Source organism: Nerophis ophidion, linkage group LG01 (assembly GCF_033978795.1).
Source record: "Nerophis ophidion isolate RoL-2023_Sa linkage group LG01, RoL_Noph_v1.0, whole genome shotgun sequence".
Lineage (NCBI taxonomy): Eukaryota > Metazoa > Chordata > Actinopteri > Syngnathiformes > Syngnathidae > Nerophis > Nerophis ophidion.
In genome coordinates, this window is record NC_084611.1 from 9958648 (window position 1) to 9984333 (window position 25686).

The 25686-nt window shown below is 39.0% G+C and overlaps 1 protein-coding gene across 6 annotated transcripts in view; it reads left to right on the forward strand.

Moving 5' to 3' along the window:
- Window positions 1-25686, forward strand: part of slc4a4a (solute carrier family 4 member 4a) — a 245522-nt gene that overhangs the window by 50214 nt on the left and 169622 nt on the right. For all 6 annotated transcript variants that reach the window (XM_061895893.1, XM_061895903.1, XM_061895921.1 and 3 more), the window contains exon 4: window positions 21393-21554. In XM_061895893.1, the coding sequence (XP_061751877.1) occupies window positions 21393-21554 (162 nt within the window). The remainder of the gene's footprint in view (window positions 1-21392; window positions 21555-25686) is intronic.

Genomic DNA, 25686 nt, shown 5'->3' on the forward strand with positions numbered 1-25686 from the left:
TTAACGGCAAATTCCTTACGAATATACAAACCCCGTTTCCATATGAGTTGGGAAATTGTGTTAGATGTAAATATAAACGGAATACAATGATTTGCAAATCCTTTTCAACCCATATTCAGTTGAATGCACCACAAAGACAACATATTTAAAGTTCAAACTCACAAACTCGATTTTTTGTTGCAAATAATAATTAACTTAGAATTTCATAGCTGCAACACGTGCCAAAGTAGTTGGGAAAGGGCATGTTCACCACTGTGTTACATCACCTTTTCTTTTAACAACACTCAATAAACGTTTGGGAACTGAGGAAACTCATTGTTAAAGCTTTGAAAGTGGAACTCTTAGCTCGGTTGGTAGAGTGACCGTGCCAGCAACTTGAGAGTTGCAGGTTCGATTCCCGCTTGTGCCATCCTAGTTACTGCCGTTGAGTCCTTGGGCAAGACACTTTACCCACCTGCTCCCAGTGCCACCTACACTGGTTTAAATGTAACTTAGATATTGGGTGTCACTATGTAAAGCGCTTTGAGTCACTTGAGAAAAGCGCTATATAAATATAATTCACTAATTCTTGCTTGATGTACAGCTTAAGTTGTTCAACAATCCGGGCTCTTGTTGTCGCATTTTACGCTTTATGATGCGCCACACATTTTCAATTGGAGATAGGTCTGGACTGCAGGCGGGCCAGGAAAGTACCCGCACTCTTTTACTACGAAGCCACGCTGTTGTAACATGTGGCTTGGCATTGTTTTGCTGAAATAAGCAGGGGCGTCCATGATAACGTTGCTTGGATGACAACATATGTAGCTCCAAAACCTGTATGGACCTTTCAGCATTAATGGTGCCTTCACAGATGTGTAAGTTACAGATAGATTACAGATAGATAGATAGATAGATAGATAGATAGATAGATAGATAGATAGATAGATGGATAGATGGATAGATAGATAGATGGATAGATAGATAGATAGTACTTTATTGATTCCTTCAGGAGAGTTCCTTCAGGAAAATCAAAATTTCAGGAGCAGTGTACAGAGTTGGGATCAATTTAAAAAAAGTAAATAATGGGGGTTTAAATGGAAAAAAAAATAGAGAAATATTACAATAACAATACAAAATAAAAAGCAACAATGGGAATACAATTATAACAGTAAAATAAGAATATAACAAGACAAAGTAGGCAGTAGTGACCATGTTATGAAAACGTATTGCAGATGCTGGCTTTTGAACTCTGCGCCTATGACAATCCGGATGGTTCTTTTCCTCTTTGTTCCGGAGGACACCACGTCCACAGTTTTCCAAATATAATTTGAAATGTGGACTCGTCAGACCACAGAACACTTTTCCACTTTGCATCAGTCCATCTTAGATGAACTCGGGCCCAGCGAAGCCGGCGGCGTTCCCGGGTGTTGTTGATAAAAGGCTTTCGCTTTGCATAGTAGAGCTTTAACTTGCACTTACAGATGTAGCGACCGACTGTAGTTACTGACAGGGGTTTCATGAAATGTTCCTGAGCCCATGTGGTGATATCCTTTACACACTGATGTCGGTTTTTGATGCAGTTTATATAGGGCACAGAGTGGGTGGGTGCAGGCAGGCGTAGGGGCGTGGTGATTGGCTCATGTGTTACCTAGGAAGTGTTTCCATCTGTGACGGCATGCTGATATGATTTCCTAGGTAACACATGAGCCAATCACCACGCCCCTACGCCTGGCTGTACCTACCCACTCTGTGCCCTATATAAACTGCATCACAAAACCGGCATCAGTGTGTAAAGGACATCACCACATGGGCTCAGGAACACTTCATGAAACCACTGTCAGTAACTACAGTTGGTCGCTACATCTGTAAGTGGAGGTTAAAGCTCTACTATGCAAAGCGAAAGCCATTTATCAACAACACCCAGGAACGCCGCCGGCTCGGTATATATATATATATATATATATATATATATATATATAGGTTATAGTAGGTTTTTTACCATTAAACATTAATAGCATACATTAGTATTAGTATTTACTAATGCTTTATTATTATTATTTCAGATTTTTTTTGTGTTATTTATTAATAGTGTGTATTTATTATAAAGTGTTACCAAAAATACTAATATACAACAATCAATTGTTATAAGAGTCATTGATTTATTTAATTTCTCACTTAATTCATTCATTCATTCAATGAACTGGTCATATGTATGTTATTTTCCCCCAAATGAATATCATTTTTTGACTGATTCATGGCTTGAAATTATTTTTACTTTGTTTTGTCAGATTGTTTTCAACGTAAAAAAATAAATAAAATCAAAATACAGTCTATTTTTGCTTATCAGGTGAAGCATAATCATTTTTTTTCTCTTTGAACATGCGTAACGAGTTGGTCTAAGACAGGGGTCGGGAACCTTTTTGGCTGAGAGAGCCAAGAAGCCAAATATTTAAAAATGTATTTCCGTAAGAGCCATATAATATTTTTTAACACTGAACACAACTTAACGCGTGCATTTTTAAGTAAGATTAACATTTCTAGAGTATAATAGGTCTCTTATTCTTTGTAATAACATTGTTATTCTGAAGCTAACTGTGGAGGGGGCGTGGCCTGCAGCAAAGCAGGGTGTTGCCAGGATCGGCCTCAAAATCAGCGGCAGGTGCGTAGGGGGCCCACCTGGGCCTTATTAAATAATCACATGTCGCGCTGTTATAAGCAGCAGCCGGGAGGAGAGACGGGGTCGGGGCTGGAGCCGGAGCGCGAGCGAGAACGAAAGAGAAAAAGACAATTGCTTATTGAAAAATAAAACAATATTGTAACCCTGAAACAGGCTCTCATGTCGGTGCTTGGGGGTCTGAAGAACCGCCAGAAGGGCAAACCCCACACTGACCATTAATAAATAAATAACTTCTGACCATTAACGCCATTTCTTGAACAGGTGCGGTAGAAAAACGGATGGATGGATGAGAATGTCTTATATTTTGAACATTATTTTTAACACTGTGATCCATCCATCCATTTTTCTACCGCTTATTCCCTTTTGGGGTCGCGCGGGGCGCCGGCGCCTATCTCAGCTACAATCGGGCGGAAGGCGTCGTACACCCTGGACAACTCGCCACCTCATCGCAGTACCACACTGTGATTAAAAGTGGAATTATTCATTACTTATCGTGTTAAGCAATGTCAGCTCAGATTTACCCGAGAGCCAGATGCAGTCATCGAAAGAACCACACCTGGCTCTCGAGCCATAGGTTCCCTACTCCTGGTCTACGACATGGGTGTCAAACTCTGGGTGTAACGCCGCATTCACCGCTAATACTCATACTTGCTAAACACCCCACCGCCCCCTTCCCAAATTTCAGTGCCCCCACACGAAAATCACAGGTAGCAACCATTCTCCCAAATTTCTCCCGATTCCCACCTGGACAACAATATTGGGGGCGTGCCTCAAAGGCACTGCCTCAAGCGTCCTCTAAAACCTTTCGTCACGTCCGCTTTTCCTACGTAGAAACAGCGTGCCGGCCTAGTCACATGATATATGTGGCTTTTACACACACGCTAATGCAATGCAAGCTTGGTCAACAGCCATACAGGTCACACTGAGGGTGGCCGTATAAACAACTTTAAGACTGTAACAAATATGCGCCACACTGTGAACCAACACTAAACGAGAATCCATCCATCCATCTTCTTCCGCTTATCCGAGGTCGGGTCGCGGGGGCAGACTTCCCTCTCCCCAGCCACTTTGTCCAGCTCTTCCCGGGGGATCCCGGGGTGTTCCCAGGCCAGCCGGGAGACGTAGTCTTCCCAACGTGTCCTGGGTCTTCCCCGTGGCCTCTTACCGGTTGGACGTGCCCTAAACACCTCCCTAGGGAGGCGTTCGGGTGGCATCCTGACCAGATGCCCGAACCACCTCATCTGGCTCCTCTCGATGTGGAGGAGCAGCGGCTTTACTTTGAGTTCCTCCCGGATGGCAGAGCTTCTCACCCTATCTCTAAGGGAGAGAGGAAACTCTTTTCGGCCGCTTGTACCCGTGATCTTATCCTTTCGGTCATGACCCAAAGCTCATGACCATAGGTGAGGATGGGAACGTAGATCGAGCGGTAAATTGAGAGCTTTGCCTTCCGGCTCAGCTCCTTCTTCACCACAACGGATCGGTACAACGTCCGCATTACTGAAGACGCCGCACCGATCCGCCTGTCGATCTCACGATCCACTCTTCCCCCACTCGTGAACAAGACTCCTAGGTACTTGAACTCCTCCACTTGGGGCAGGGTCTCCTCCCCAACCCGGAGATGGCACTCCACCCTTTTCTGGGCGAGAACCATGGACTCGGACTTGGAGGTGCTGATTCTCATTCCGGTCGCTTCACACTCGGCTTCAAACCGATCCAGTGAGAGCTTAAGATCCCGGCCAGATGAAGCCATCAGGACCAAAAAGCAGAGACCTAATCCTGCGGTCACCAAACCGGAACCCCTCAACGCCTTGACTGCGCCTAGAAATTCTGTCCATAAAAGTTATAAACAGAATCGGTGACAAAGGACAGCCTTGGCGGAGTCCAACCCTCACTGGAAACGTGTCCGACTTACTGTCGGCAATGCGGACCAAGCTCTGACACTGATCATACAGGGAGTGGACCGCCACAATCAGACAGTCCGATACCCCATACTCTCTGAGCACTCCCCACAGGACTTCCCGAGGGACACGGTCGAATGCCTTCTCCAAGTCCACAAAGCACATGTAGACTGGTTGGGCAAACTCCCATGCACCCTCAAGAACCCTGCCGAGAGTATAGAGCTGGTCCACAGTTCCACGACCAGGACGAAAACCACACTGTTCCTCCTGAATCCGAGGTTGGACTATCCGGCGTAGCCTCCTCTCCAGTACACCTGAATAAACCTTACCGGGAAGGCTAAACGAGAATGACAAGCAAATTTCGGGAGAACATCCGCACTGTAACACAACATAAACACAACAGAACAAATACACAGAACCCCCCTTGCAGCACTAACTCTTCCTGGATGCTACAATATAAAAATGTACTATTAGCCTGTGGGAAAAGTTCATTTTGATATTTTCCTGGGAAGGCTGCGAATAGAAAAGAGGCATTCAATTTCTATTTAAATTTGATTTGATGTGCCATTGCTATTTTTAAATTATTAGTATTGTTTTGAAACTGGATTTTGCATGTCACTATAAAGTTATATAAGCCTCGCTTGTTCAATATTCAATGCAAAACTTGTTTGGGTCCCTATTAAAAGGTTAATTTGTTCAACCTTGGCCCGCGGCTTTTTAAATGTTGGCCCACTCTGTATTTGAGTTTGACACCCCTGGTCCACGAGGCAACACATGTTTATCATTTTGTACGATTCACCACGTCATCTATACCTCCTATTAGTAGTGATCTGGACTAACAGTTCGAGATGCTACCTCAGTAGAAGCATTTAAGTCTCGCCTTAAAACTCATCTGTATACTCTAGCCTTTAAATAGACCTCCTTTTTAGACCAGTTGATCTGCCGCTTCTTTTCTTTCTCCTATGTCCCCCCCCCCTCCCTTGTGGAGGGGGTCCGGTCCGATGACCATGGATGAAGTACTGGCTGTCCAGAGTCGAGACCCAGGATGGACCGCTCGTCGGGACCCAGGATGGACCGCTCGCCTGTATCGGTTGGGGACATCTCTACGCTGCTGATCCGCTTGAGATGGTTTCCTGTGGACGGGACTCTCGCTGCTGTCTTGGATCCGCTTTGAACTGAACTCTCGCGGCTGTGTTGGAGCCACTATGGATTGAACTTTCACAGTATCATGTTAGACCCGCTCGACATCCATTGCTTTCGGTCCCCTAGAGGGGGGGGGGGGGGGGTTGCCCGCATCTGAGGTCCTCTCCAAGGTTTCTCATAGTCAGCATTGTCACTGGCGTCCCACTGGATGTGAATTCTCCCTGCCCACTGGGTGTGAGTTTTCCTTGCCCTTTTGTGGGTTCTTCCGAGGATGTTGTAGTCGTAATGATTTGTGCAGCCCTTTGAGACATTTGTGATTTGGGGCTATATAAATAAACATTGATTGATTGATTGATTGACTAAGAAAAGAGGTATAAACTAAGACCAAAGTTTCAAAGCAGTCTGGCATTAACATGCCGCCCCACGCCCGGGGGCCGGTCCCGCCGCTGGTTACCGCGGGCAACCAGCGCCCGGCGTTGCCTCCGCTCAGAAATCTCCGCGGCGAGCTAAACAAACCTCCTTCTTGCCAACGCCACCATTTCGCTTCATTCAGCTCCGAAATGAGTTCTTCATCCCGGCCGGAGAAAAGAAGAGGAAGTGGCGGAACAAAAGCTGCTCGGGGCGGTGTGCAAATCGTCCTTTCCAGCGCACTGACTCGGCTCTTTTTTTTTTTTTCCCCGCTTCTCGCCTCCTTTTGCAAATGGCTTCGCGCTAGCTTTTTACTGCTCGTCTATCAGCGCTAATAGCGACATCCTCTCTCCATTTGTCTGCCGGCGCCTTTTACGTCGTTACCTAAAAGCCCGAGAAGTTTGCCCGTACGTCACAAACGACTCAATGAACCATTAAAACGTGACAAGGAATCGCTACGTTTACGTGCGGATCCAGTTTTTTTTTTATCGTAACATCTACGGTTGTTGTTTTTACAGCGCATTACTGTAAATGGAAAAATGGTAACACTGTTATTTTTACAGTTAATTTTTACGGTTAGATTCTGGGGACTGAGCTGCCTTTTTTTTAACCGAAAAAAAATCTACGGTTGTTTTTAATGCATTACCGTAAATAAAAAACGAGTAACGATGTTATTTTTGCGATAAAATTTGGCGACAGAGCTGCCTGTAAAAACTACAGAAGATGCTTTTACAGTGCGTGACTGTAAATTGGAAAACAGAACCCTTGGTTTTTACTGTAAAATTCTGGCGACTTATTATTTTTTACCGTAAATTAACAAAAAAAAGTTTTACAGTGTATTCATGAAAATTGAAAAACGGTATAATTTATTTTTTACGATCAAATTCTGGCTACTGACCTGTTAGTTTATCACAGTGAAATTTACGGTTGTTGTTTTTACAGTGCATTACTGTAAATAGAAAAACGAGTGACGATGTTATTTTAGCGATAAAATTTGGCGACAGAGCTGCCTGTAAAAACTACAGAAGATGCTTTTACAGTGCATGACTGTAAATTGAAAAACAGAACCCTTGGTTTTTACTGTAAAATTCTGGCGACTGAGTCGCCATTTTATTATTATTATTATTTTTTTACCGTAAATTAACAAAAAAAAGTTTTACAGTGTATTCATGAAAATTGAAAAACGGTATAATTTATTTTTTACGATCAAATTCTGGCTACTGACCTGTTAGTTTATCACAGTGAAATTTACGGTTGTTGTTTTTACAGTGCATTACTGTAAATAGAAAAATGGTAACACTGTTATTTTTACAGTTAATTTTTACGGTTAGATTCTGGGGACGGAGCTGCCTTTTTTTTAACCGAAAAAAATCTACGGTTGTTTTTAATGCATTACCGTAAATAAAAAACGAGTAACGATGTTATTTTTGCGATAAAATTTGGCGACAGAGCTGCCTGTAAAAACTACAGAAGATGCTTTTACAGTGCATGACTGTAAATTGAAAAACAGAACCACTGGTTTTTACTGTAAAATTCTGGCGACTGAGTCGCCATTTTATTATTATTATTATTTTTTTTACCATAAATTAACCAAAAAAAGTTTTACAGTGTATTCATGAAAATTGAAAAACGGTATAATTTATTTTTTACGATCAAATTCTGGCTACCGACCTGTTAGTTTATCACAGTGAAATTTACGGTTGTTGTTTTTACAGTGCATGACTGTAAATTGAAAAACAGAACCCTTGGTTTTTATTGTAAAATTCTGGCGACTGAGTCGCCCTTTTATTATTATCATTATTATTTTTACCGTAAATTAACAAAAAAAAGTTTTACGGTGTATTCATGTAAATTGAATAACGGTATAACTGTTATTTTTTACGCTAAAATTCTGGCTACTGACCTGTTAGTTTATCACAGTGAAATTTACGGTTGTTGTTTTTACAGTGCATTACTGTAAATAGAAAAACGAGTGACGATGTTATTTTAGCGATAAAATTTGGCGACAGAGCTGACTGTAAAAACTACAGAATATGCTTTTACAGTGCATGACTGTAAATTGAAAAACAGAACCCCTGGTTTTTACTGTAAAATTCTGGCGACTGAGTCGCCATTTTATTATTATTATTTTTTTTCCGTAAATTAACAAAAAAAAGTTTTACAGTGTATTCATGTAAATTGAAAAACGGTATAACTGTTATTTTTTACGATTAAATTTCGGCTACTGACCTGTTCGTTTATTACTGTGAAATTTATGGCCGTTTTTTTTTTACAGCGCATTACTGTAAATGGAAAAATGGTAATCCTGTTATTTTTACAGTTAATTTTTACAGTTAAATCAGTTAAATCTATACCAAATGTATATATATGTGCGTGTCCAACGTAAAGGAAACAGCAGGCTGTCTTCTCCTAATGGATTTATTACAATCTTTGCAAGCTGGGTAACGTTTGCTGTGGTCTGGAACAACGTGGCACACAAACAACCATGAGAAATGCAGCCAATATTACATACAGATAATGTGTCATGGAACATGCAAATATAAAATAGATATACAGAGGACATGAGATAGGCACCAGCAACCCCCCGCCTTCTCCCAAAAAAAAGGACATAAGTAAAGGAAATTAAATAAGCTCAAATATAGCTACAAACGAGGCATAAAGATGCAATATGTACATACAGCTAGCCTAATTAGCATGTTAACATCGATTAGCTTGCAGTCATGCACTGACAAAATTTTTAAACTAAAAGTTTGATTAGCTCTCCAGCAAATCAGTAAAAAAAAATCAACAAATCTTACCTTTTGCGAATTCACACACAGTATAAAACGTTTGGTGGACAAAATGAGACAAAGAAAGAGTGGCACAAAACACGTCTTTCTGTGGCAGCATCGGAGAAAGTTGCGGTATAGCTCGGTTGGTAGAGCGGCTGTGCCAGCAACTTGAGGGTTACAGGTTCGATCCCGGCTTCTGTCATCCTAGTCACTGCCGTTGTGTCCTTGGGCAAGACACTTTAGCCACCTGCTCCCAGTGCCACCCACACTGGTTTAAATGTAAAAATTAGATATTGGGTTTCACTATGTAAAGCGCTTTGAGTCACTAGAGAAAAAGCGCTATATAAATATAATTCACAATTCACATGTCAACAAACTGCGATGAGTTCAAGGATCGCTGAAATTAGTAGGACAAAACAGTGCTTGCCAAATACTGTCATCAGTGAAGCATATTTAATATAATTAAGAAGGTTTATTTCATGTTTGTTCTACAGAAACCATAGTAAAACATTTTTTTAAATTTTTTTTCCATCTTTTTCAATTTTCACACATCTTTGAAAAAGCTCCAGGGAGCCACTAGGGCGGCGCTAAAGAGACAGATTGCCTTAGAATATCATATAACTGAATATAAATCTTTATTGTCACCAAAAATACGGGGACCTGTCCTGTTGAAAGTGCATTTATAATACTAAACAAACATATGCAAACATTTAAAAAAGATATAATACAGGAAATATTAACCAAACCAGTTATTTGAACAAAATTCAAAATATAAATTAGAATATATAGGTTTAAGAAATTTCTATAAAGATCAGATCTTTTTCTTGATGTATCTATTTGTCCAAAACACATTGATTACAAAATTGTTTCATTTTCATTGAGTTTTTTTTGTTTGAATCTAAAGACCTAACAAAACACTAAAAAGCCTAGAAAAACCGTTAATTAAAACATTTTGAGGGAATATCTCAAAAGCATTTTAATAGACGATAGTTAAACTTGTCATGATAATTATGTCCAAAATATACTTAATGAAGATGAAACGTGGAAAAATAACACAAATCTAATTAATATTGTTGCCAATGCAATTTTCGTCCTAACAACATTTAGCTGTTTTGTTGTTTAATTAAATTAAATTAAATTAAATTGAGAACCTGTGCAAGAGCTTTAACTTGTTTAGGTAAAAAAATATAGTTTTTTTAACATTAGAAATACATGAAAGAAATTATTTCATGTTTTGGAATTAAATAAAAAAAAAAAAATTCAATTTAATCTAATTTAATTTAATTTAATATAATTTAATTTAATTTAATTTAATATAATTTAATTTAATGTAATTATCTATCCATTCATCCATTTTCTACCATCTAATTTAATTTAATTTATCCATCCATCCATCCATTTTCTACCGGTTGTCGGGCGGAAGGTGGCGTACACCCTGGACAAGTCGCCACCTCATCACAGGGCCAACACAGATGGACAGCCATTTAATTTAATTTAATTTTTATTTAGTTTGATTTAATTTAATGAAATCTTTTTTAATCCATCCATCCATTGATACATTTTCTACTGCTTGATTCAATTAAATTTATCCATCCATCCATCCATCCATCCATTTCTCTACCGCTTGTCCCTTTTGGGGTTGCGGGGGTTGCTGGAGCCTATCTCAGCTGCAATTTCTACTGCTTAATTTAATTTAATTTAAAAAAATGTTTTCATTTAATTTAATTCAATGTTATTTCATTTTATTTTATTTTATTTTATTTTTATTTAATTTGATTAGTTTAATTTTATTTAATTTATCCATCCACTCATACATTTTCTACTGCTTAATTTAATTTAATTTAATTTATCCATCCATTCATACATTTTCTGCTGCTTGATTTAATTTAATTCAATTAAATGTAATTAAATTAAATTCAATTTAATTAGATTAAATTAAATTAAATTAAATTTAGTTATCCATCCATCCATCCATTTCTACCGCTTAATCTAATTTAATTTAATTTAATTTAATTTAGTTTTTATTTAGTTTGATTTAATTTAATGAAATCTTTTTTAATCCATCCATCCATTGATACATTTTCTACTGCTTAATTTAATTTAATTTATCCATCCATCCATTCATCCATCAATTTTTCTACCGCTTGTCCCTTTTGGGGTTGCGGGGGGTACTGTAGCCTATCTCAGCTGCATTTTATTCTGCTTAATTTAATTTAATTTAATTTAATTTTTATTTAATTTGATTAATTTTATTTTATTTAATTTATCCATCCATATATACAATTTCCACTGCTTAATTTAATTTAATGTATCCATCCATTCATACATTTTCTACTGCTTAATTTAATTTAATTTAATTTAATTTAATTTAATTTAATTTAATTTAATTTAATCATCCATCCATCCATTTTCTACCACTTAATTTAATTTCATTTAATTTAATTTATCCATCCATTCATACATTTTACCACTTAATTAAATTAAATTAAATTAAATTAAATTGAATTTAATTCCAAAACATGTAATCATTTCTTTAATTGGCATTTTCTGCTGTGGCTCCAGAACGTTGGAACAATATCCCTCTTGTTTTTCGGACGGCTCCCTCCTTAATGACTTTTAAATCACGTCTTAAAACGTATTTTTACTCTTTGGCTTTTAAACCATTATGAGCGTTGTGTCATTTTTAGTCTATTTTATTTTCTCTGCTGCACTTTATCTATTTACTCTTTCATAGTTAAATGTTTTATATCACTGATTCTTGTATTATGTTTGTTCTGTGCAGCACTTTTTGAAACTTCTATTGTTTTTTTTTCAATGCGCTATAGAAATAAAGTGGATTGGATTGGATAATGTATTTCTAATGCATTTAAACTAAAAAAAACTATGTTTTTTTTACCTAAACAAGTTAGAGCTCTTGCACAGGTTGTTATAGGTGTACCTAATGTTGTGGCCCTTTTGACCACGGATGTGGTTTTCTCGCCACTTTTGGGCGCCGTGGTGACCCAGCAGATCATTTTCTGTGTCATAAAACGTGTTCGTCAGGGACGCACGTGGGTGCTCCCATTGATGTGGCGCTGCGGTGTTGTGGCGTAAACACCAGCGAGGTGCCATCCTTGTTGAACCCAAAGCCAGCAGTCCGGGTGCGGGCCATGCTGGTTCTGTCTGCCACGGCCCGACGGGTACCGACTGGTCACGTCTTGATAGGACCGCCGAAAACCTCTTGTTGCATTTCAACGAAGCCTTTCTTAAACACGACCCATTGTTGCGGGCGGGATGAATGAATGTTGTTGTGTTTCAAGAGGAGCCATTGTTTGTTTTTTTTAGGGGGTTTGGACACTTCCTGGTGGGGTCATAGTCAGCGCGTGGCTCTAAAAGACCGCATTTGAAAGCGATCTCATTCTGCATGAGGCCTTTTGTCTCGTACTCTGAGTGTCTTCTCTCAATTTTAGCTCACAGCGCGTCTCTCGGTAGAGAAAATACTTTTGTTTTGGCAATTTTAAACAACGTAACCATTGTGTTTTAGGAACAACATTAATCGAAATTCATACTTGGTAAATATTCTTTGATGTATTGCAAGACAAGGTGGACAAAAGCAGTTGTTTATAGTAATGTCTATGTACATGTAGCATGTAAGTTAGGGACAGTCTCAGCTCAAATGCAGATCTACAAGTAAAAAAATGCCATAACTTTATAAAAGTTTAACAAACAGTTCCAATTTTCCGCCCATGTTGAAATCTTATAATCTGTTACAAACACACCAAATATCAACACAATACAAATAAAACTGTGGTCTGTGTATTGAGAACAAAATTGATCGGAATTCATACTTGGTATGCATTCATACTTTTTGGCAGTGTAAAACAATACATTTTTTTGTATTGCAATGGGGAAGTGTCCCAGTATTACGAAATGTATACCGCTATATAGCGGCTAGTATAAATAGATTCAACCTGTCTGTACCGTATTTAGTAAATATTACGTCTTGGCATCAGCATCAAAGTCCACTTAAATGTTGTTCTGTCTGCAAACAAGTCTGGTCTTTGTTCTATGACAAGACAAGGTGGACAAGAGCAGTTGTTTATAATAATGTATATGTACATGTAGCATGTAAGTTAGGGATAGTTCATCTTAAATGCAGATCTACAAGTAAAAAGATGCCATAACTTGATAAATATTTAACAAAGACTTACAATTTTCCACCCATGTTGAGATCTTATATCCTGTTACTAACACACAGAATATCAACACAGTACAAATAAAACTGTGGATTGTGTATTGAGAACAAAATTGATCGGAATTCCTACTTAGTGTATATTCATGCTTTTTGGCAGTGTAAAACAAGGTGACATTTTTTTGTATTGCAATGAGGAAGTGTCCCAGCACTACGAAATGTATATCGCTATATAGCGGCAAGTATACATAGATTCAACCTGTCTGTACCGTATTTAGTAAATATTACGTCTTGGCATTAGCATCAAAGTCCACTTAAATGTTGTTCTGTCTGCAGACAAGACAAGGTGGACAAGAGCAGTTGTTTATAATAATGTCTATGTACATGTAGCATGTAAGTTAGGGACCGTCTCAGCTCAAATGCAGATCTACAAGTAAAAAAATGCCATGACTTGATAAAAGTTTAACAAACAGTTCCAATTTTCCGCCCATGTTGAAATCTTATATTCTTTTACAAACACACCAAATATCAACACGATACGAATAAAACTGTGCATTGTGTATTGAGAACAAAATTGATCGGAATTCATACTTGGTATATTTTCATGCTTTTTGGCAGAGTAGGACAATACAACATTTTTTTGTATTGCAATGAAGAAGTGTCCCAGCTTTACGAAATGTATACCACTATATAGCGGCAAGTATAAATAGATTCAACCTGTCTGTACCGTATTTAGTAAATATTACGTCTTGGCATTAGCATCAAAGTCCACTTAAATGTTGTTCTGTCTGCAAACAAGACAAGGTGGACAAGAGCAGTTGTTTATAGTAATGTCTATGTACATGTAGCATGTAAGTTAGGGACAGTCTCAGCTCAAATGCAGATCTACAAGTAAAAAAATGCCATAACTTTATAAAAGTTTAACAAACAGTTCCAATTTTCCGCCCATGTTGAAATCTTATAATCTGTTACAAACACACCAAATATCAACACGATACAAATAAAACTGTGGTCTGTGTATTGAGAACAAAATTGATCGGAATTCATACTTGGTATGCATTCATACTTTTTGGCAGTGTAAAACAATACATTTTTTTGTATTGCAATGGGGAAGTGTCCCAGTATTACGAAATGTATACCGCTATATAGCGGCTAGTATAAATAGATTCAACCTGTCTGTACCGTATTTAGTAAATATTACGTCTTGGCATCAGCATCAAAGTCCACTTAAATGTTGTTCTGTCTGCAAACAAGTATGCTCTTTGTTCTATGACAAGACAAGGTGGACAAGAGCAGTTGTTTATAATAATGTATATGTACATGTAGCATGTAAGTTAGGGATAGTTCATCTTAAATGCAGATCTACAAGTAAAAAAATGCCATAACTTGATAAATATTTAACAAAGAGTTACAATTTTCCGCCCATGTTGAGATCATATATCCTGTTACTAACACACAGAATATCAACACAGTACAAATAAAACTGTGGATTGTGTATTGAGAACAAAATTGATCGGAATTCCTACTTAGTGTATATTCATGCTTTTTGGCAGTGTAAAACAAGGTGACATTTTTTTGTATTGCAATGAGGAAGTGTCCCAGCACTACGAAATGTATATCGCTATATAGCGGCAAGTATACATAGATTCAACCTGTCTGTACCGTATTTAGTAAATATTACGTCTTGGCATTAGCATCAAAGTCCACTTAAATGTTGTTCTGTCTGCAGACAAGACAAGGTGGAAAAGAGCAGTTGTTTATAATAATGTCTATGTACATGTAGCATGTAAGTTAGGGACAGTCTCAGCTCAAATGCAGATCTACAAGTAAAAAAATGCCATAACTTTATAAAAGTTTAACAAACAGTTCCAATTTTCCGCCCATGTTGAAATCTTATAATCTGTTACAAACACACCAAATATCAACACGATACAAATAAAACTGTGGTCTGTGTATTGAGAACAAAATTGATCGGAATTCATACTTGGTATGCATTCATACTTTTTGGCAGTGTAAAACAATACATTTTTTTGTATTGCAATGGGGAAGTGTCCCAGTATTACGAAATGTATACCGCTATATAGCGGCTAGTATAAATAGATTCAACCTGTCTGTACCGTATTTAGTAAATATTACGTCTTGGCATCAGCATCAAAGTCCACTTAAATGTTGTTCTGTCTGCAAACAAGTCTGGTCTTTGTTCTATGACAAGACAAGGTGGACAAGAGCAGTTGTTTATAATAATGTATATGTACATGTAGCATGTAAGTTAGGGATAGTTCATCTTAAATGCAGATCTACAAGTAAAAAAATGCCATAACTTGATAAATATTTAACAAAGAGTTACAATTTTCCGCCCATGTTGAGATCTTATATCCTGTTACTAACACACAGAATATCAACACAGTACAAATAAAACTGTGGATTGTGTATTGAGAACAAAATTGATCGGAATTCCTACTTAGTGTATATTCATGCTTTTTGGCAGTGTAAAACAAGGTGACATTTTTTTGTATTGCAATGAGGAAGTGTCCCAGCACTACGAAATGTATATCGCTATATAGCGGCAAGTATACATAGATTCAACCTGTCTGTACCGTATTTAGTAAATAATACGTCTTGGCATTAGCATCAAAGTCCACTTAAATGTTGTTCTGTCTGCAGACAAGACAAGGTGGACAAGAGCAGTTGTTTATAATAATGTCTATGTACATGTAGCATGTAAGTTAGGGACAGTCTCAGCTCAAATGCAGATCTAAAAGTAAAAAAATGCCATAACTTGATAAAAGTTTAACAAACAGTTCCAATTTTCCGCCCATGTTGAAATCTTATATTCTTTTACAAACACACCCAATATCAACACGATACGAATAAAACTGTGCATTGTGTATTGAGAACAAAATTGATCGGAATTCCTACTTAATGTATATTCATGCTTTTTGGCAGTGTAAAACAAGGTGACATTTTTTTGTATTGCAATGAGGAAGTGTCCCAGCACTACGAAATGTATATCGCTATATAGCAGCAAGTATACATAGATTCAACCTGTCTGTACCGTATTTAGTAAATATTACGTCTTGGCATTAGCATCAAAGTCCACTTAAATGTTGTTCTGTCTGCAAACAAGACAAGGTGGACAAGAGCAGTTGTTTATAATAATGTCTATGTACATGTAGCATGTAAGTTAGGGACAGTCTCAGCTCAAATGCAGATCTACAAGTAAAAAAATGCCATAACTTGATAAAAGTTTAACAAACAGTTCCAATTTTCCGCCCATGTTGAAATCTTATATTCTTTTACAAACACACCAAATATCAACACGATACGAATAAAACTGTGCATTGTGTATTGAGAACAAAATTGATCGGAATTCATACTTGGTATATTTTCATGCTTTTTGGCAGAGTAGGACAATACAACATTTTTTTGTATTGCAATGAAGAAGAGTCCCAGCTTTACGAAATTTATACCACTATATAGCGGCAAGTATAAATAGATTCAACCTGTCTGTACCGTATTTAGTGAATATTACGTCTTGGCATTAGCATCAAAGTCCACTTAAATGTTGTTCTGTCTGCAAACAAGTCTGGTCTTTGTTCTATGACAAGACAAGGTGGACAAGAGCAGTTCTTTTTAATAATGTATATGTACGTGTAGCATGTAAGTTAGGGATAGTTTAGCTCAAATGCAGATCTACAAGTAAAAAAATGCCATAACTTGATAAAAATTTAACAAAGTGTTCCAATTTTCCGCCCATGTTGAGATCTTGTATCCTGATACTAACACACAGAATATCAACACAGTACAAATAAAACTGTGGATTGTGTATTGAGAACAAAATTGATCGGAATTCATACTTAGTGTATATTCACGCTTTTTGGAAGTGTAAAACAATGTGACATTTTTTTGTATTGCAATGAGGAAGTGTCCCAGCACTAAAAATTGTATACCGCTATATAGCGGCAAGTATAAATAGATCCAACCTGTCTTTACTGTATTCAGTAAACATTACGTCTTGGCATTGGCATTAAAGTCCACTTCACTGGTGTGCTGTCTGCAAACAAGTCTGGTCTTTGTTGTATTGCAAGACAAGGTGGACAAGAGCAATTGTTGAGAATAATGTCTACGTATATATGTAGCATGCAATTTAGGGATAGTCTCAGCTCAAACAAGTCTACAGATCTACAAGTAAAAAAAACGTCATAACTTGATAAAAAATTAACGAAGAGTTCCAATTTTCCGCCCATGTTGAGATCTTATATCCTGTTACAAACACACCGAATATCAACACGATACAAATAAAACTGTGGATTGTGTATCGAGAACAAAATGGATCGGAATTCATACTTGGTATATTTTCATGCTTTTTGGCCGAGTAGGACAATACAACATTTTTTTGTATTGCAATGAAGAAGTGTCCCAGCACTACGAAAGAAAAACCGCTATATAGCGGCAAGTATAGATAGATTCAACCTGTCTGTACCGTATTTAGTAAATATTACGTCTTGGCAGTGGCATTAAAGTCCACTTAACTGTTGTGCTGTCTGCAAATAAGTCTCGTCTTTGTTCTATGACAAGACAAGGTGGACAAGAGCATTTGTTTATAATAATGAATGTGTACATGTAGTATGCAAGTTAGGGATTGTCTCATGTAAAATGCAGATGTACAAGTAAAAAAAATGCCATAACTTGATAAAAATGTAACAAAGAGTTCCAATTTTCTGCCCATGTTGAGATCTTATATCCTTTTACAAACACACAGAATATCAACACGATACAAATAAAACTGTGGTCTGTGTATTGAGAACAATATTGATCGGAATTCATACTTGGTATGCATTTATACTTTTTGGCAGTGTAAAACAATACAACAATTTTTTTTATTTCAATGAGGAAGTGTCCCAGCACTACGAAAGAAAAACCGCTATATAGCAGCAAGTATAAATAGATTCAACCTGTCTGTACCGTGTTTAGTAAATATTACGTCTTGGCAGTGGCATTAAAGTCCACTTAGCTGTTGTGCTGTCTGCAAACAAGTCTCGTCTTTGTTCTACGACAAGACAAGGTGGACAAGAGCTGATGTTTATAATAATGTATATGTACATTTAGCATGCAAGTTCGGAATAGTCTCAGCTCAAACGAGTCTACAGATCTAAGAGTAAAAAAAATGCCATAATTTGATAAAAATGTAACAAAGAGTTCCAATTTCCCGCCCATGTTGAAATCTTATATCCTTTTACAAACACACCGAATATCAACACGATACAAATAAAACTGTGGATTGTGTATTGAGAACACAATTGATCGGAATTCATACTTGGTATGCATTCACGCTTTTTGGCAGTGTAAAACAGCGCAACATTTTTTTGTATTGCATCGAGGAAGTGTCCCAGCAGTACAAAATGTATACCGCTATATAGCGGCAAGTATAAATAGATCCAACCTGTCTGTACCGTATTTAGTAAATATTACTTCTTGGCATTGGCATTAAAGTCCACTTCACTGTTGTGCTGTCTGCAAACAAGTCTGGTCTTTGTTGTATTGCAAGACAAGGTGGACAAAAGCAATTGTTGAGAATAATATCTACGTATATATGTAGCATGCAATTTAGGGATAGTCTCAGCTCAAACAAGTCTACAGATCTACAAGTAAAAAAAATGCCATAACTTGATAAAAATTTAGCAAAGAGTTACAATTTTCCGCCCATGTTGAATTCTTATATCCTGTTACAAACACACAGAATATCAACACGATACAAATAAAACTGTGGATTGTGTATTGAGAACAAAATTGATCGGAATTCATACTAGGTATATTTTCATGCTTTTTGGAAATGTAAAATAATACAATTTTTTTTTTGTATTACCATAAGGGAGTGTCCCATCTGTACGAAGTTTCTACTGCTATGTAGCGGCAAGTATAAATAAATTCAACCTGTCTGTATTGTGTTTAGTAAATATTACGTCTTGGCATTGGCATTAAAGTCCACTTCACTGGTGTGCTGTCTGCAAACAAGTCTGGTCTTTGTTGTATTGCAAGACAAGGTGGACAAGAGCAATTGTTGAGAATAATGTCTACGTATATATGTAGCATGCAATTTAGGGATAGTTTCAGCTCAAATGAGTCCACAGATCTACAAGTAAAAAAAAAAAAAATGCCATAACTTGATAAAAAATTAACAAAGAGTTCCAATTTTCCTCCCATGTTGAGATCTTATATCCTGTTACAAACACACCGAATATCAACACGATACAAATAAAACTGTGGATTGTGTATTGAGAACAAAATTGATCGGAATTCATACTTGGTGTACATTCATGCTTTTTGGCAGTGTAAAACAATGTCAAATTTTTTTGTATTGCAATGAGGAAGTGTCCCAGCAGTACGAAATGTATACCACTATATAGCGGCAAGTATAAATAGATTCAACCTGTCTGTACCGTGTTTAGTAAATATTAACGTCTTGGCAGTGGCATTAAAGTCCACTTAACTGTTGTGCTGTCTGCAAACAAGTCTCGTCTTTGTTCTACGACAAGACAAGGTGGACAAGAGCAGATGTTTATAATAATGTATATGTACATTTAGCATGCAAGTTCGGAATAGTGTCAGCTCAAACGAGTCTACGGATCTACGAGTAAAAAAAATGCCATGATTTAATAAAAATTTAACAAAGAGTTCCAATTTTCTGCCCATGTTGAGATCTTATATTCTGTTACAAACACACCCAATATCAACACGATACAAATAAAACTGCGGATTGTGTATTGAGAACAAAATTGATCGGAATCCTTACTTGGTATGCATTCATGCTTTTTGGCAGTGTAAAACAATGTGACATTTTTTTGTATTGCATCCAGGAAGTGTCCTAGCAGTACAAAATGTATACCGCTATATAGCGGCAAGTATAAATAGATCCAACCTGTCTGTACCGTGTTTAGTAAATATTACGTATTGGCATTGGTATTAAAGTCCACTTAACTGTTGTGCTGTCTGCAAACAAGTCTGGTCTTTGTTGTATTGCAAGACAGGTGGACAAGAGCAGTTGTTTATAATAATTTCTACGTATACATGTAGCATGCAATTTAGGGATAGTTTCAGCTCAAACAAGTCTACAGATCTACAAGTAAAAAAAAATGCCATAACTTGATAAAAATTAAACAAAGACTTCCAATTTTCCGCCCATGTTGAGATCTTATATCCTGTTACAAACACACAGAATATCAACACGATACAAATAAAGCTGTGGATTGTGTATCGAGAACAAAATTGATCGGAATTCATACTAGGTATGCATTTATACTTTTTGGCAGTGTAAAACAATGTGACATTTTTTTTTTATTTCAATGAGGAAGTGTCCCAGCACTACAAAATAAAAACCACTATATAGCTGCAAGTATAAATAGATTCAACCTGTCTGTACCGTGTTTAGTAAATATTACGTCTTGGCATTGGCATTTAAAGTCCACTTAACTGGTGTGCTGTCCGGAAACAACTCTGGTCTTTGTTCTATGACAAGACAAGTTGGACAAGAGCAGATGTTTATAATAATGTATATGTACATTTAGCATGCAAGTTCGGAATAGTCTCAGCTCAAACGAGTCTACGGATGTACGAGTAAAAAAAATGCCGTAATTTGATAAAAATTTATCAGAGAGTTCCAATTTTCTGCCCATGTTGAGATATTATATCCTTTTACAAACACACCGAATATCAACACGATACAAACAAAACTGCGGGTTGTGTATTGAGAACAAAATTGATCGGAATTCTTACTTGGTATGCATTCATGCTTTTTGGCAGTGTAATACAAAACATTTTTTTGTATTGCATCCAGGAAGTGTCCCAGCAGTACAAAATGTATACCGCTATATAGTGGCAAGTACAAACAGATTTAGTAAATAGATTGGTATTCCCGACACATTTTTTTCTCTAAATTTGGCCCCCTGATGCAAAATAGTCGCCCAGGCTTGTGTTAGCACATTGGCATTAAAGTCCACTTCACTGGCGTGCAAGCACTTTTATTCTCTGTGCCGTTAAAAACCCTGAAAGTGCTAAACCCTGGGTCAGACTGCGTCGGGGTGCTAAAGCGCCTCGTCGCCGTTTTTCTTGGCTTCGCTATTACGTGCTACTTTGTGGTCCGTCCAAATATTTGCTCTGACGGCCCACTGCGACCTCTGCAAGCCCACGCTTGCGAGCCACGTGAGTGTGCGAACCCCACTCAAGGTTATTTTCTGATGTTTTATGCAGATTTCCTAAATGTCAACGCTTCTTAAAAGCTACGCAAATTTTTTCTCGACATTTGGTTAAAAGATGTCTTTTTTTTTTTCTTTATGTCCTTGGTGCAGGTCACCACACAGTCTACATCGGCGTGCGGGTGCCCAAGAGCTATCGGCGGCGGAGGCGTCACCGCCGGCGGCCCACGGGCGGCCAGAAGGACAGGAAGGCGGAGAACACGTCCGACAAGTCGGACAACGAGGACGTGGGCAACAGCATTCTCAAGCCCCTCGGTAAGTCGCGACGGACGCCGTTTCATCAGAGCCCATCAAGGCCGGCGCCCGTTCATGGCGAGCCCCTCCCCCCTTTGCCCTGAGAAGTTGCTGAGTCGACTTTGCGTCCAGAAATAGTCCCGCTGACTGACGAGTGGACAGAGCGGAGTGACTGCCCACTCGCAGTAATGGCCGCCCGGGTACAGTCGTACTGTACGAGCTGCTGATGTGAGTCTCCCGCGGGGGCTGATTCTCATTTTTTTTTTTTTGCCCTTGGCCCTCCGTCTTTGTGTGCGTGTTTAGTCCGCCGTAGCTTTGTTGGCCGCAGCATCCTCCATTAGTCCCTCAGGCACAGTTTTAGGATGCTTGGACAAAAAGCTTGGCTCAAAGAGAACGGGTCAAACGCCCGTTTTTGACTAGAGATGTCCGATGATGGCTTTTTTGCCGATATTCCGATGTTGTCCAACTCTTAATTAACGATTCCGATATATACAGTCGCGGAATGAACACATTATTATGCCTAATTTTGTCGTGATGCATTAAACAACGTAACAAGGTTTTCCAAAATAAATCAACTCAAGTTATGGAAAAAAAATGCCAACAAGGCACTACCATATTTATCAGTGCAAATTCTTTTTTAACAGCAGCTTGGAATTTGGGACATGCTCTCCCTAAGAGAGCATGAAGAGGTTGAGGTGGGTGGGGTTAAGGGTAGCAGTGGGTGTAAATTGCATACTTGCCAACACTCCCGATTTTTCCGGGAGACTCCCGAATTTCAATGCCCCTCCCTGAAAATCTCCTGGGGCAACCACTCTCCCGAATTTCTGCCGATTTCCACCCGGACAACAATATTGGGGGCGTGCCTTAAAGGCCTTGCCAACCCTCCCGATTTTTCTGGGAGACTCCCGAATTTCAATGCCCCTCCCTGAAAATCTCCTGGGGCAACCACTCTCCCGAATTTCTGCCGATTTCCACCCGGACAACAATATTGGGGGCGTGCCTTAAAGGCCTTGCCAACCCTCCCGATTTTTCTGGGAGACTCCCGAATTTCAATGCCCCTCCCGAAAATCTCCCGAGGGCAACTACTCTCCCGAATTTCTGCCGATTTCCACCCGGTCAACAATATTGGGGGCGTGCCTTAAAGGCCTTGCCAACCCTCCCAATTTTTCCGGGAGACTCCCGAATTTCAATGCCCCTCCCGAAAATCTCCCGGGGGCAACCACTCTCCCGAATTTCTGCCGATTCCCACCCGGACAACAATATTGGGGGCGTGCCTTAAAGGCACTGCCTTTATTGTCCCCGACAACCTGTCGTCACGTCCGCTTTTCCTCCATACAAACAGCTTTTCGGCCCAGTCGCATAATATAAGCGGCTTATACAAACACACAAGTGAATACAAAGCATACTTGGTCAACAGCCATGCAGGTCACACTGAGGGTGGCCGTATAAACAACTTTAACACTGTTACAAATATGCGCCACACTGTGAACCCACACCAAACAAGAATGACAAACACATTTCGGGAGAACATCTGCACTGTAACACAACATAAACACAACGGAACAAATACCCGGAACTCCTTGCAGCACTAACTCTTTCGGGACGCTACAATATACACCCCCAGTACCACCAAACCCTTCCCCCCCTCAACTTTGCCACCCCCACGTCTCCCGAATTCGGAGACCTCAGGTTGGCAAGTATGGTATATGGTAGCGTAAGGTACTGTATGTTGTTCTGTTGTGTTTATGTTGTGTTGCGGTGCGGATGTTCTCCCGAAATGTGTTTGTCATTCTTGTTTGGTGTGGGTTCACAGTGTGCCGCATATTTGTAACAGTGTTTAAAGTTATTTATACGGCCACCCTCAGTGTGACCTGTATGGCTGTTGACCAGGTATGCCCTGCATTCACTTGTGTGTGTGAAAAGCCTTGATTGATTGATTCATTTAAGGTTTATTGGCGCTCCGTACTTCTCCCTACATCCGTGTACAGCGGAATTTTAAAAAGTCATACATTTTACTTTTTGAAACCGATACCGATAATTTCCGATATTACAGTTCAAAGCATTAATCGGCCGATAATATCGGCGGTCCGATAGTATCGGACATCCTTAGTTTTGACACAACTACGATGTTTTGTTTTTTTGCTTCATTGTAGACCCAATCCGAATTTGGGTCATGATAGTGTACGAAAAAAAAGAATTATTGAAATATGGCAATCCATGACAGTACAGTAGAGTTTCTGTCAGGAACTGCTGGTGTCGAACCCCAAGATGCAGAGATGGCAGGCATAGCGCAGGAAAACCTGACTTTAACGTAAAAAACAAAAACAAATTGCACGTGCAGGGAAAACAGGAACCAGGAAACAGGCAACAAGAAACCGGAAACAGTATAACAGGTTATAGGAAACAGGATACAGGCTAGAATCATCGAGCCCTGACTGGAGGGCGAGGCAGGCATAAATAGTAGCCTGATTAGTAATTGCAACTAGGTGTGGCATGCAGGAAATGAAATTAAAAGATGCTCTGGGCCTGTTTTGCTGCCAATAGAACTGCTGCTTTACAGAGAGTAAATGGGACAATGAAAAACGAGGAACACCTCCAAATTCTTCAGGACAAGCTAAAATCATCGGCCCGGAGGTTGGGTCTTGGGCGCAGTTGGGGGTTCCAACAGGACAATGACCCCAAACACACGTCAAAAGCGGTAAAGGAATGGCTAAATCAGGCTAGAATTAAAGTTTTAGGATGGCCTTCCCACGTGTGGACAATGCTGAAGAAACAAGTCCATGTCGCAAAACCAACACGTTTATCTGAACTGCACCAATTTTGTCAAGAGGAGTGGTCAAAAACTCTACCAGAAGCTTGCCAGAAGTCCGTGGACGTTCTATAAATATAAATGTTACTTTACACGCCGTCGGCTTTCGGCCCTCGACCAAATTTCTTTTAGCCTAATGCGGATGTGGACGTTGCTTCCTAGCAGTTTTTAACAAAGGTTTTAATGTACATAAGTTTTTATCAAAATGATTTCTCCCCCAGAACGTGACTTTTCAGTCACGTCCGTATCCTCTCTCCTTCCCTGCTCTCGCCCACTCACTGTTACAGACAACGGATGATTAGAATGACAAGTACCCACCTGGGAAATCTAATCACCTGTCAGCTGTGTCTCGCCGTCAGCACATCAATCAATCGATGTTTATTTATATAGCCCTAAATCGCAAGTGTCTCAAAGGGCTGCACAGGCCACAACGACATCCGCGGGACAGAGCCCAAATAAAGGCAAGGAAAAACTCACCCCAGTGGGACGTCGATGTGTTGACTATGAGAAATCTTGGAATCTTGTATTCGACCCCCCCCCACATACCCTGCCCCCATCTGATGGTGCTCGTCCTCAGCACCATGGACACCATGAATTGATTAACGTGGACCCCGACTTAAACAAGTTGAAAAACTTATTCGGGTGTTACCATTTAGTGGTCAATTGTACGGAATATGTACTGAACTGTGCAATCTACTAATAAAAAGTTTCAATCAATCAATCAATCAATCAATCGAAGGCGGTGACCTTTGCTACTGCAGGCGCGCGGGCCACACCTCCCTCCACAGTCAAAAAGTTTGGACACCCCTGCGATATACAGTGATATAGTAGCCGACATTAGCTCGGCAAGTCCCTATCACTACTTAACAAATGCACAGGTGTAGTTTATCACCTGCTTAAAGACGGAAATGAGAGATTATTTTTGCCCGTCTCGTTTGAAAGACGTTCTACGGAGCGAGACAAAACGTACGATTTACGGACAGACAGGCAGAGTGCTCCTTATGATAAAGAACCGACGTTAACAGAAAGACGATAAAAAAGGGTCCGCTAACTCTTATTCAAACCCCGTTTCCATATGAGTTGGGAAATTGTGTTAGATGTAAATATAAACGGAATACAATGATTTGCAAATCATTTTCAACCCATATTCAGTTGAATGTGCTACAAAGACAACATATTTGATGTTCAAACTGATAAAAAAAATGTTTTTTGCGAATAATCATTAACTTTAGAACTTGATGCCAGCAACACGTGACAACGAAGTTAGAAAAAGGTGGCAATAAATACTGATAAAGTTGAAGGATGCTCATCAAACACTTATTTGGAGCATCCCACAGGTGGGCA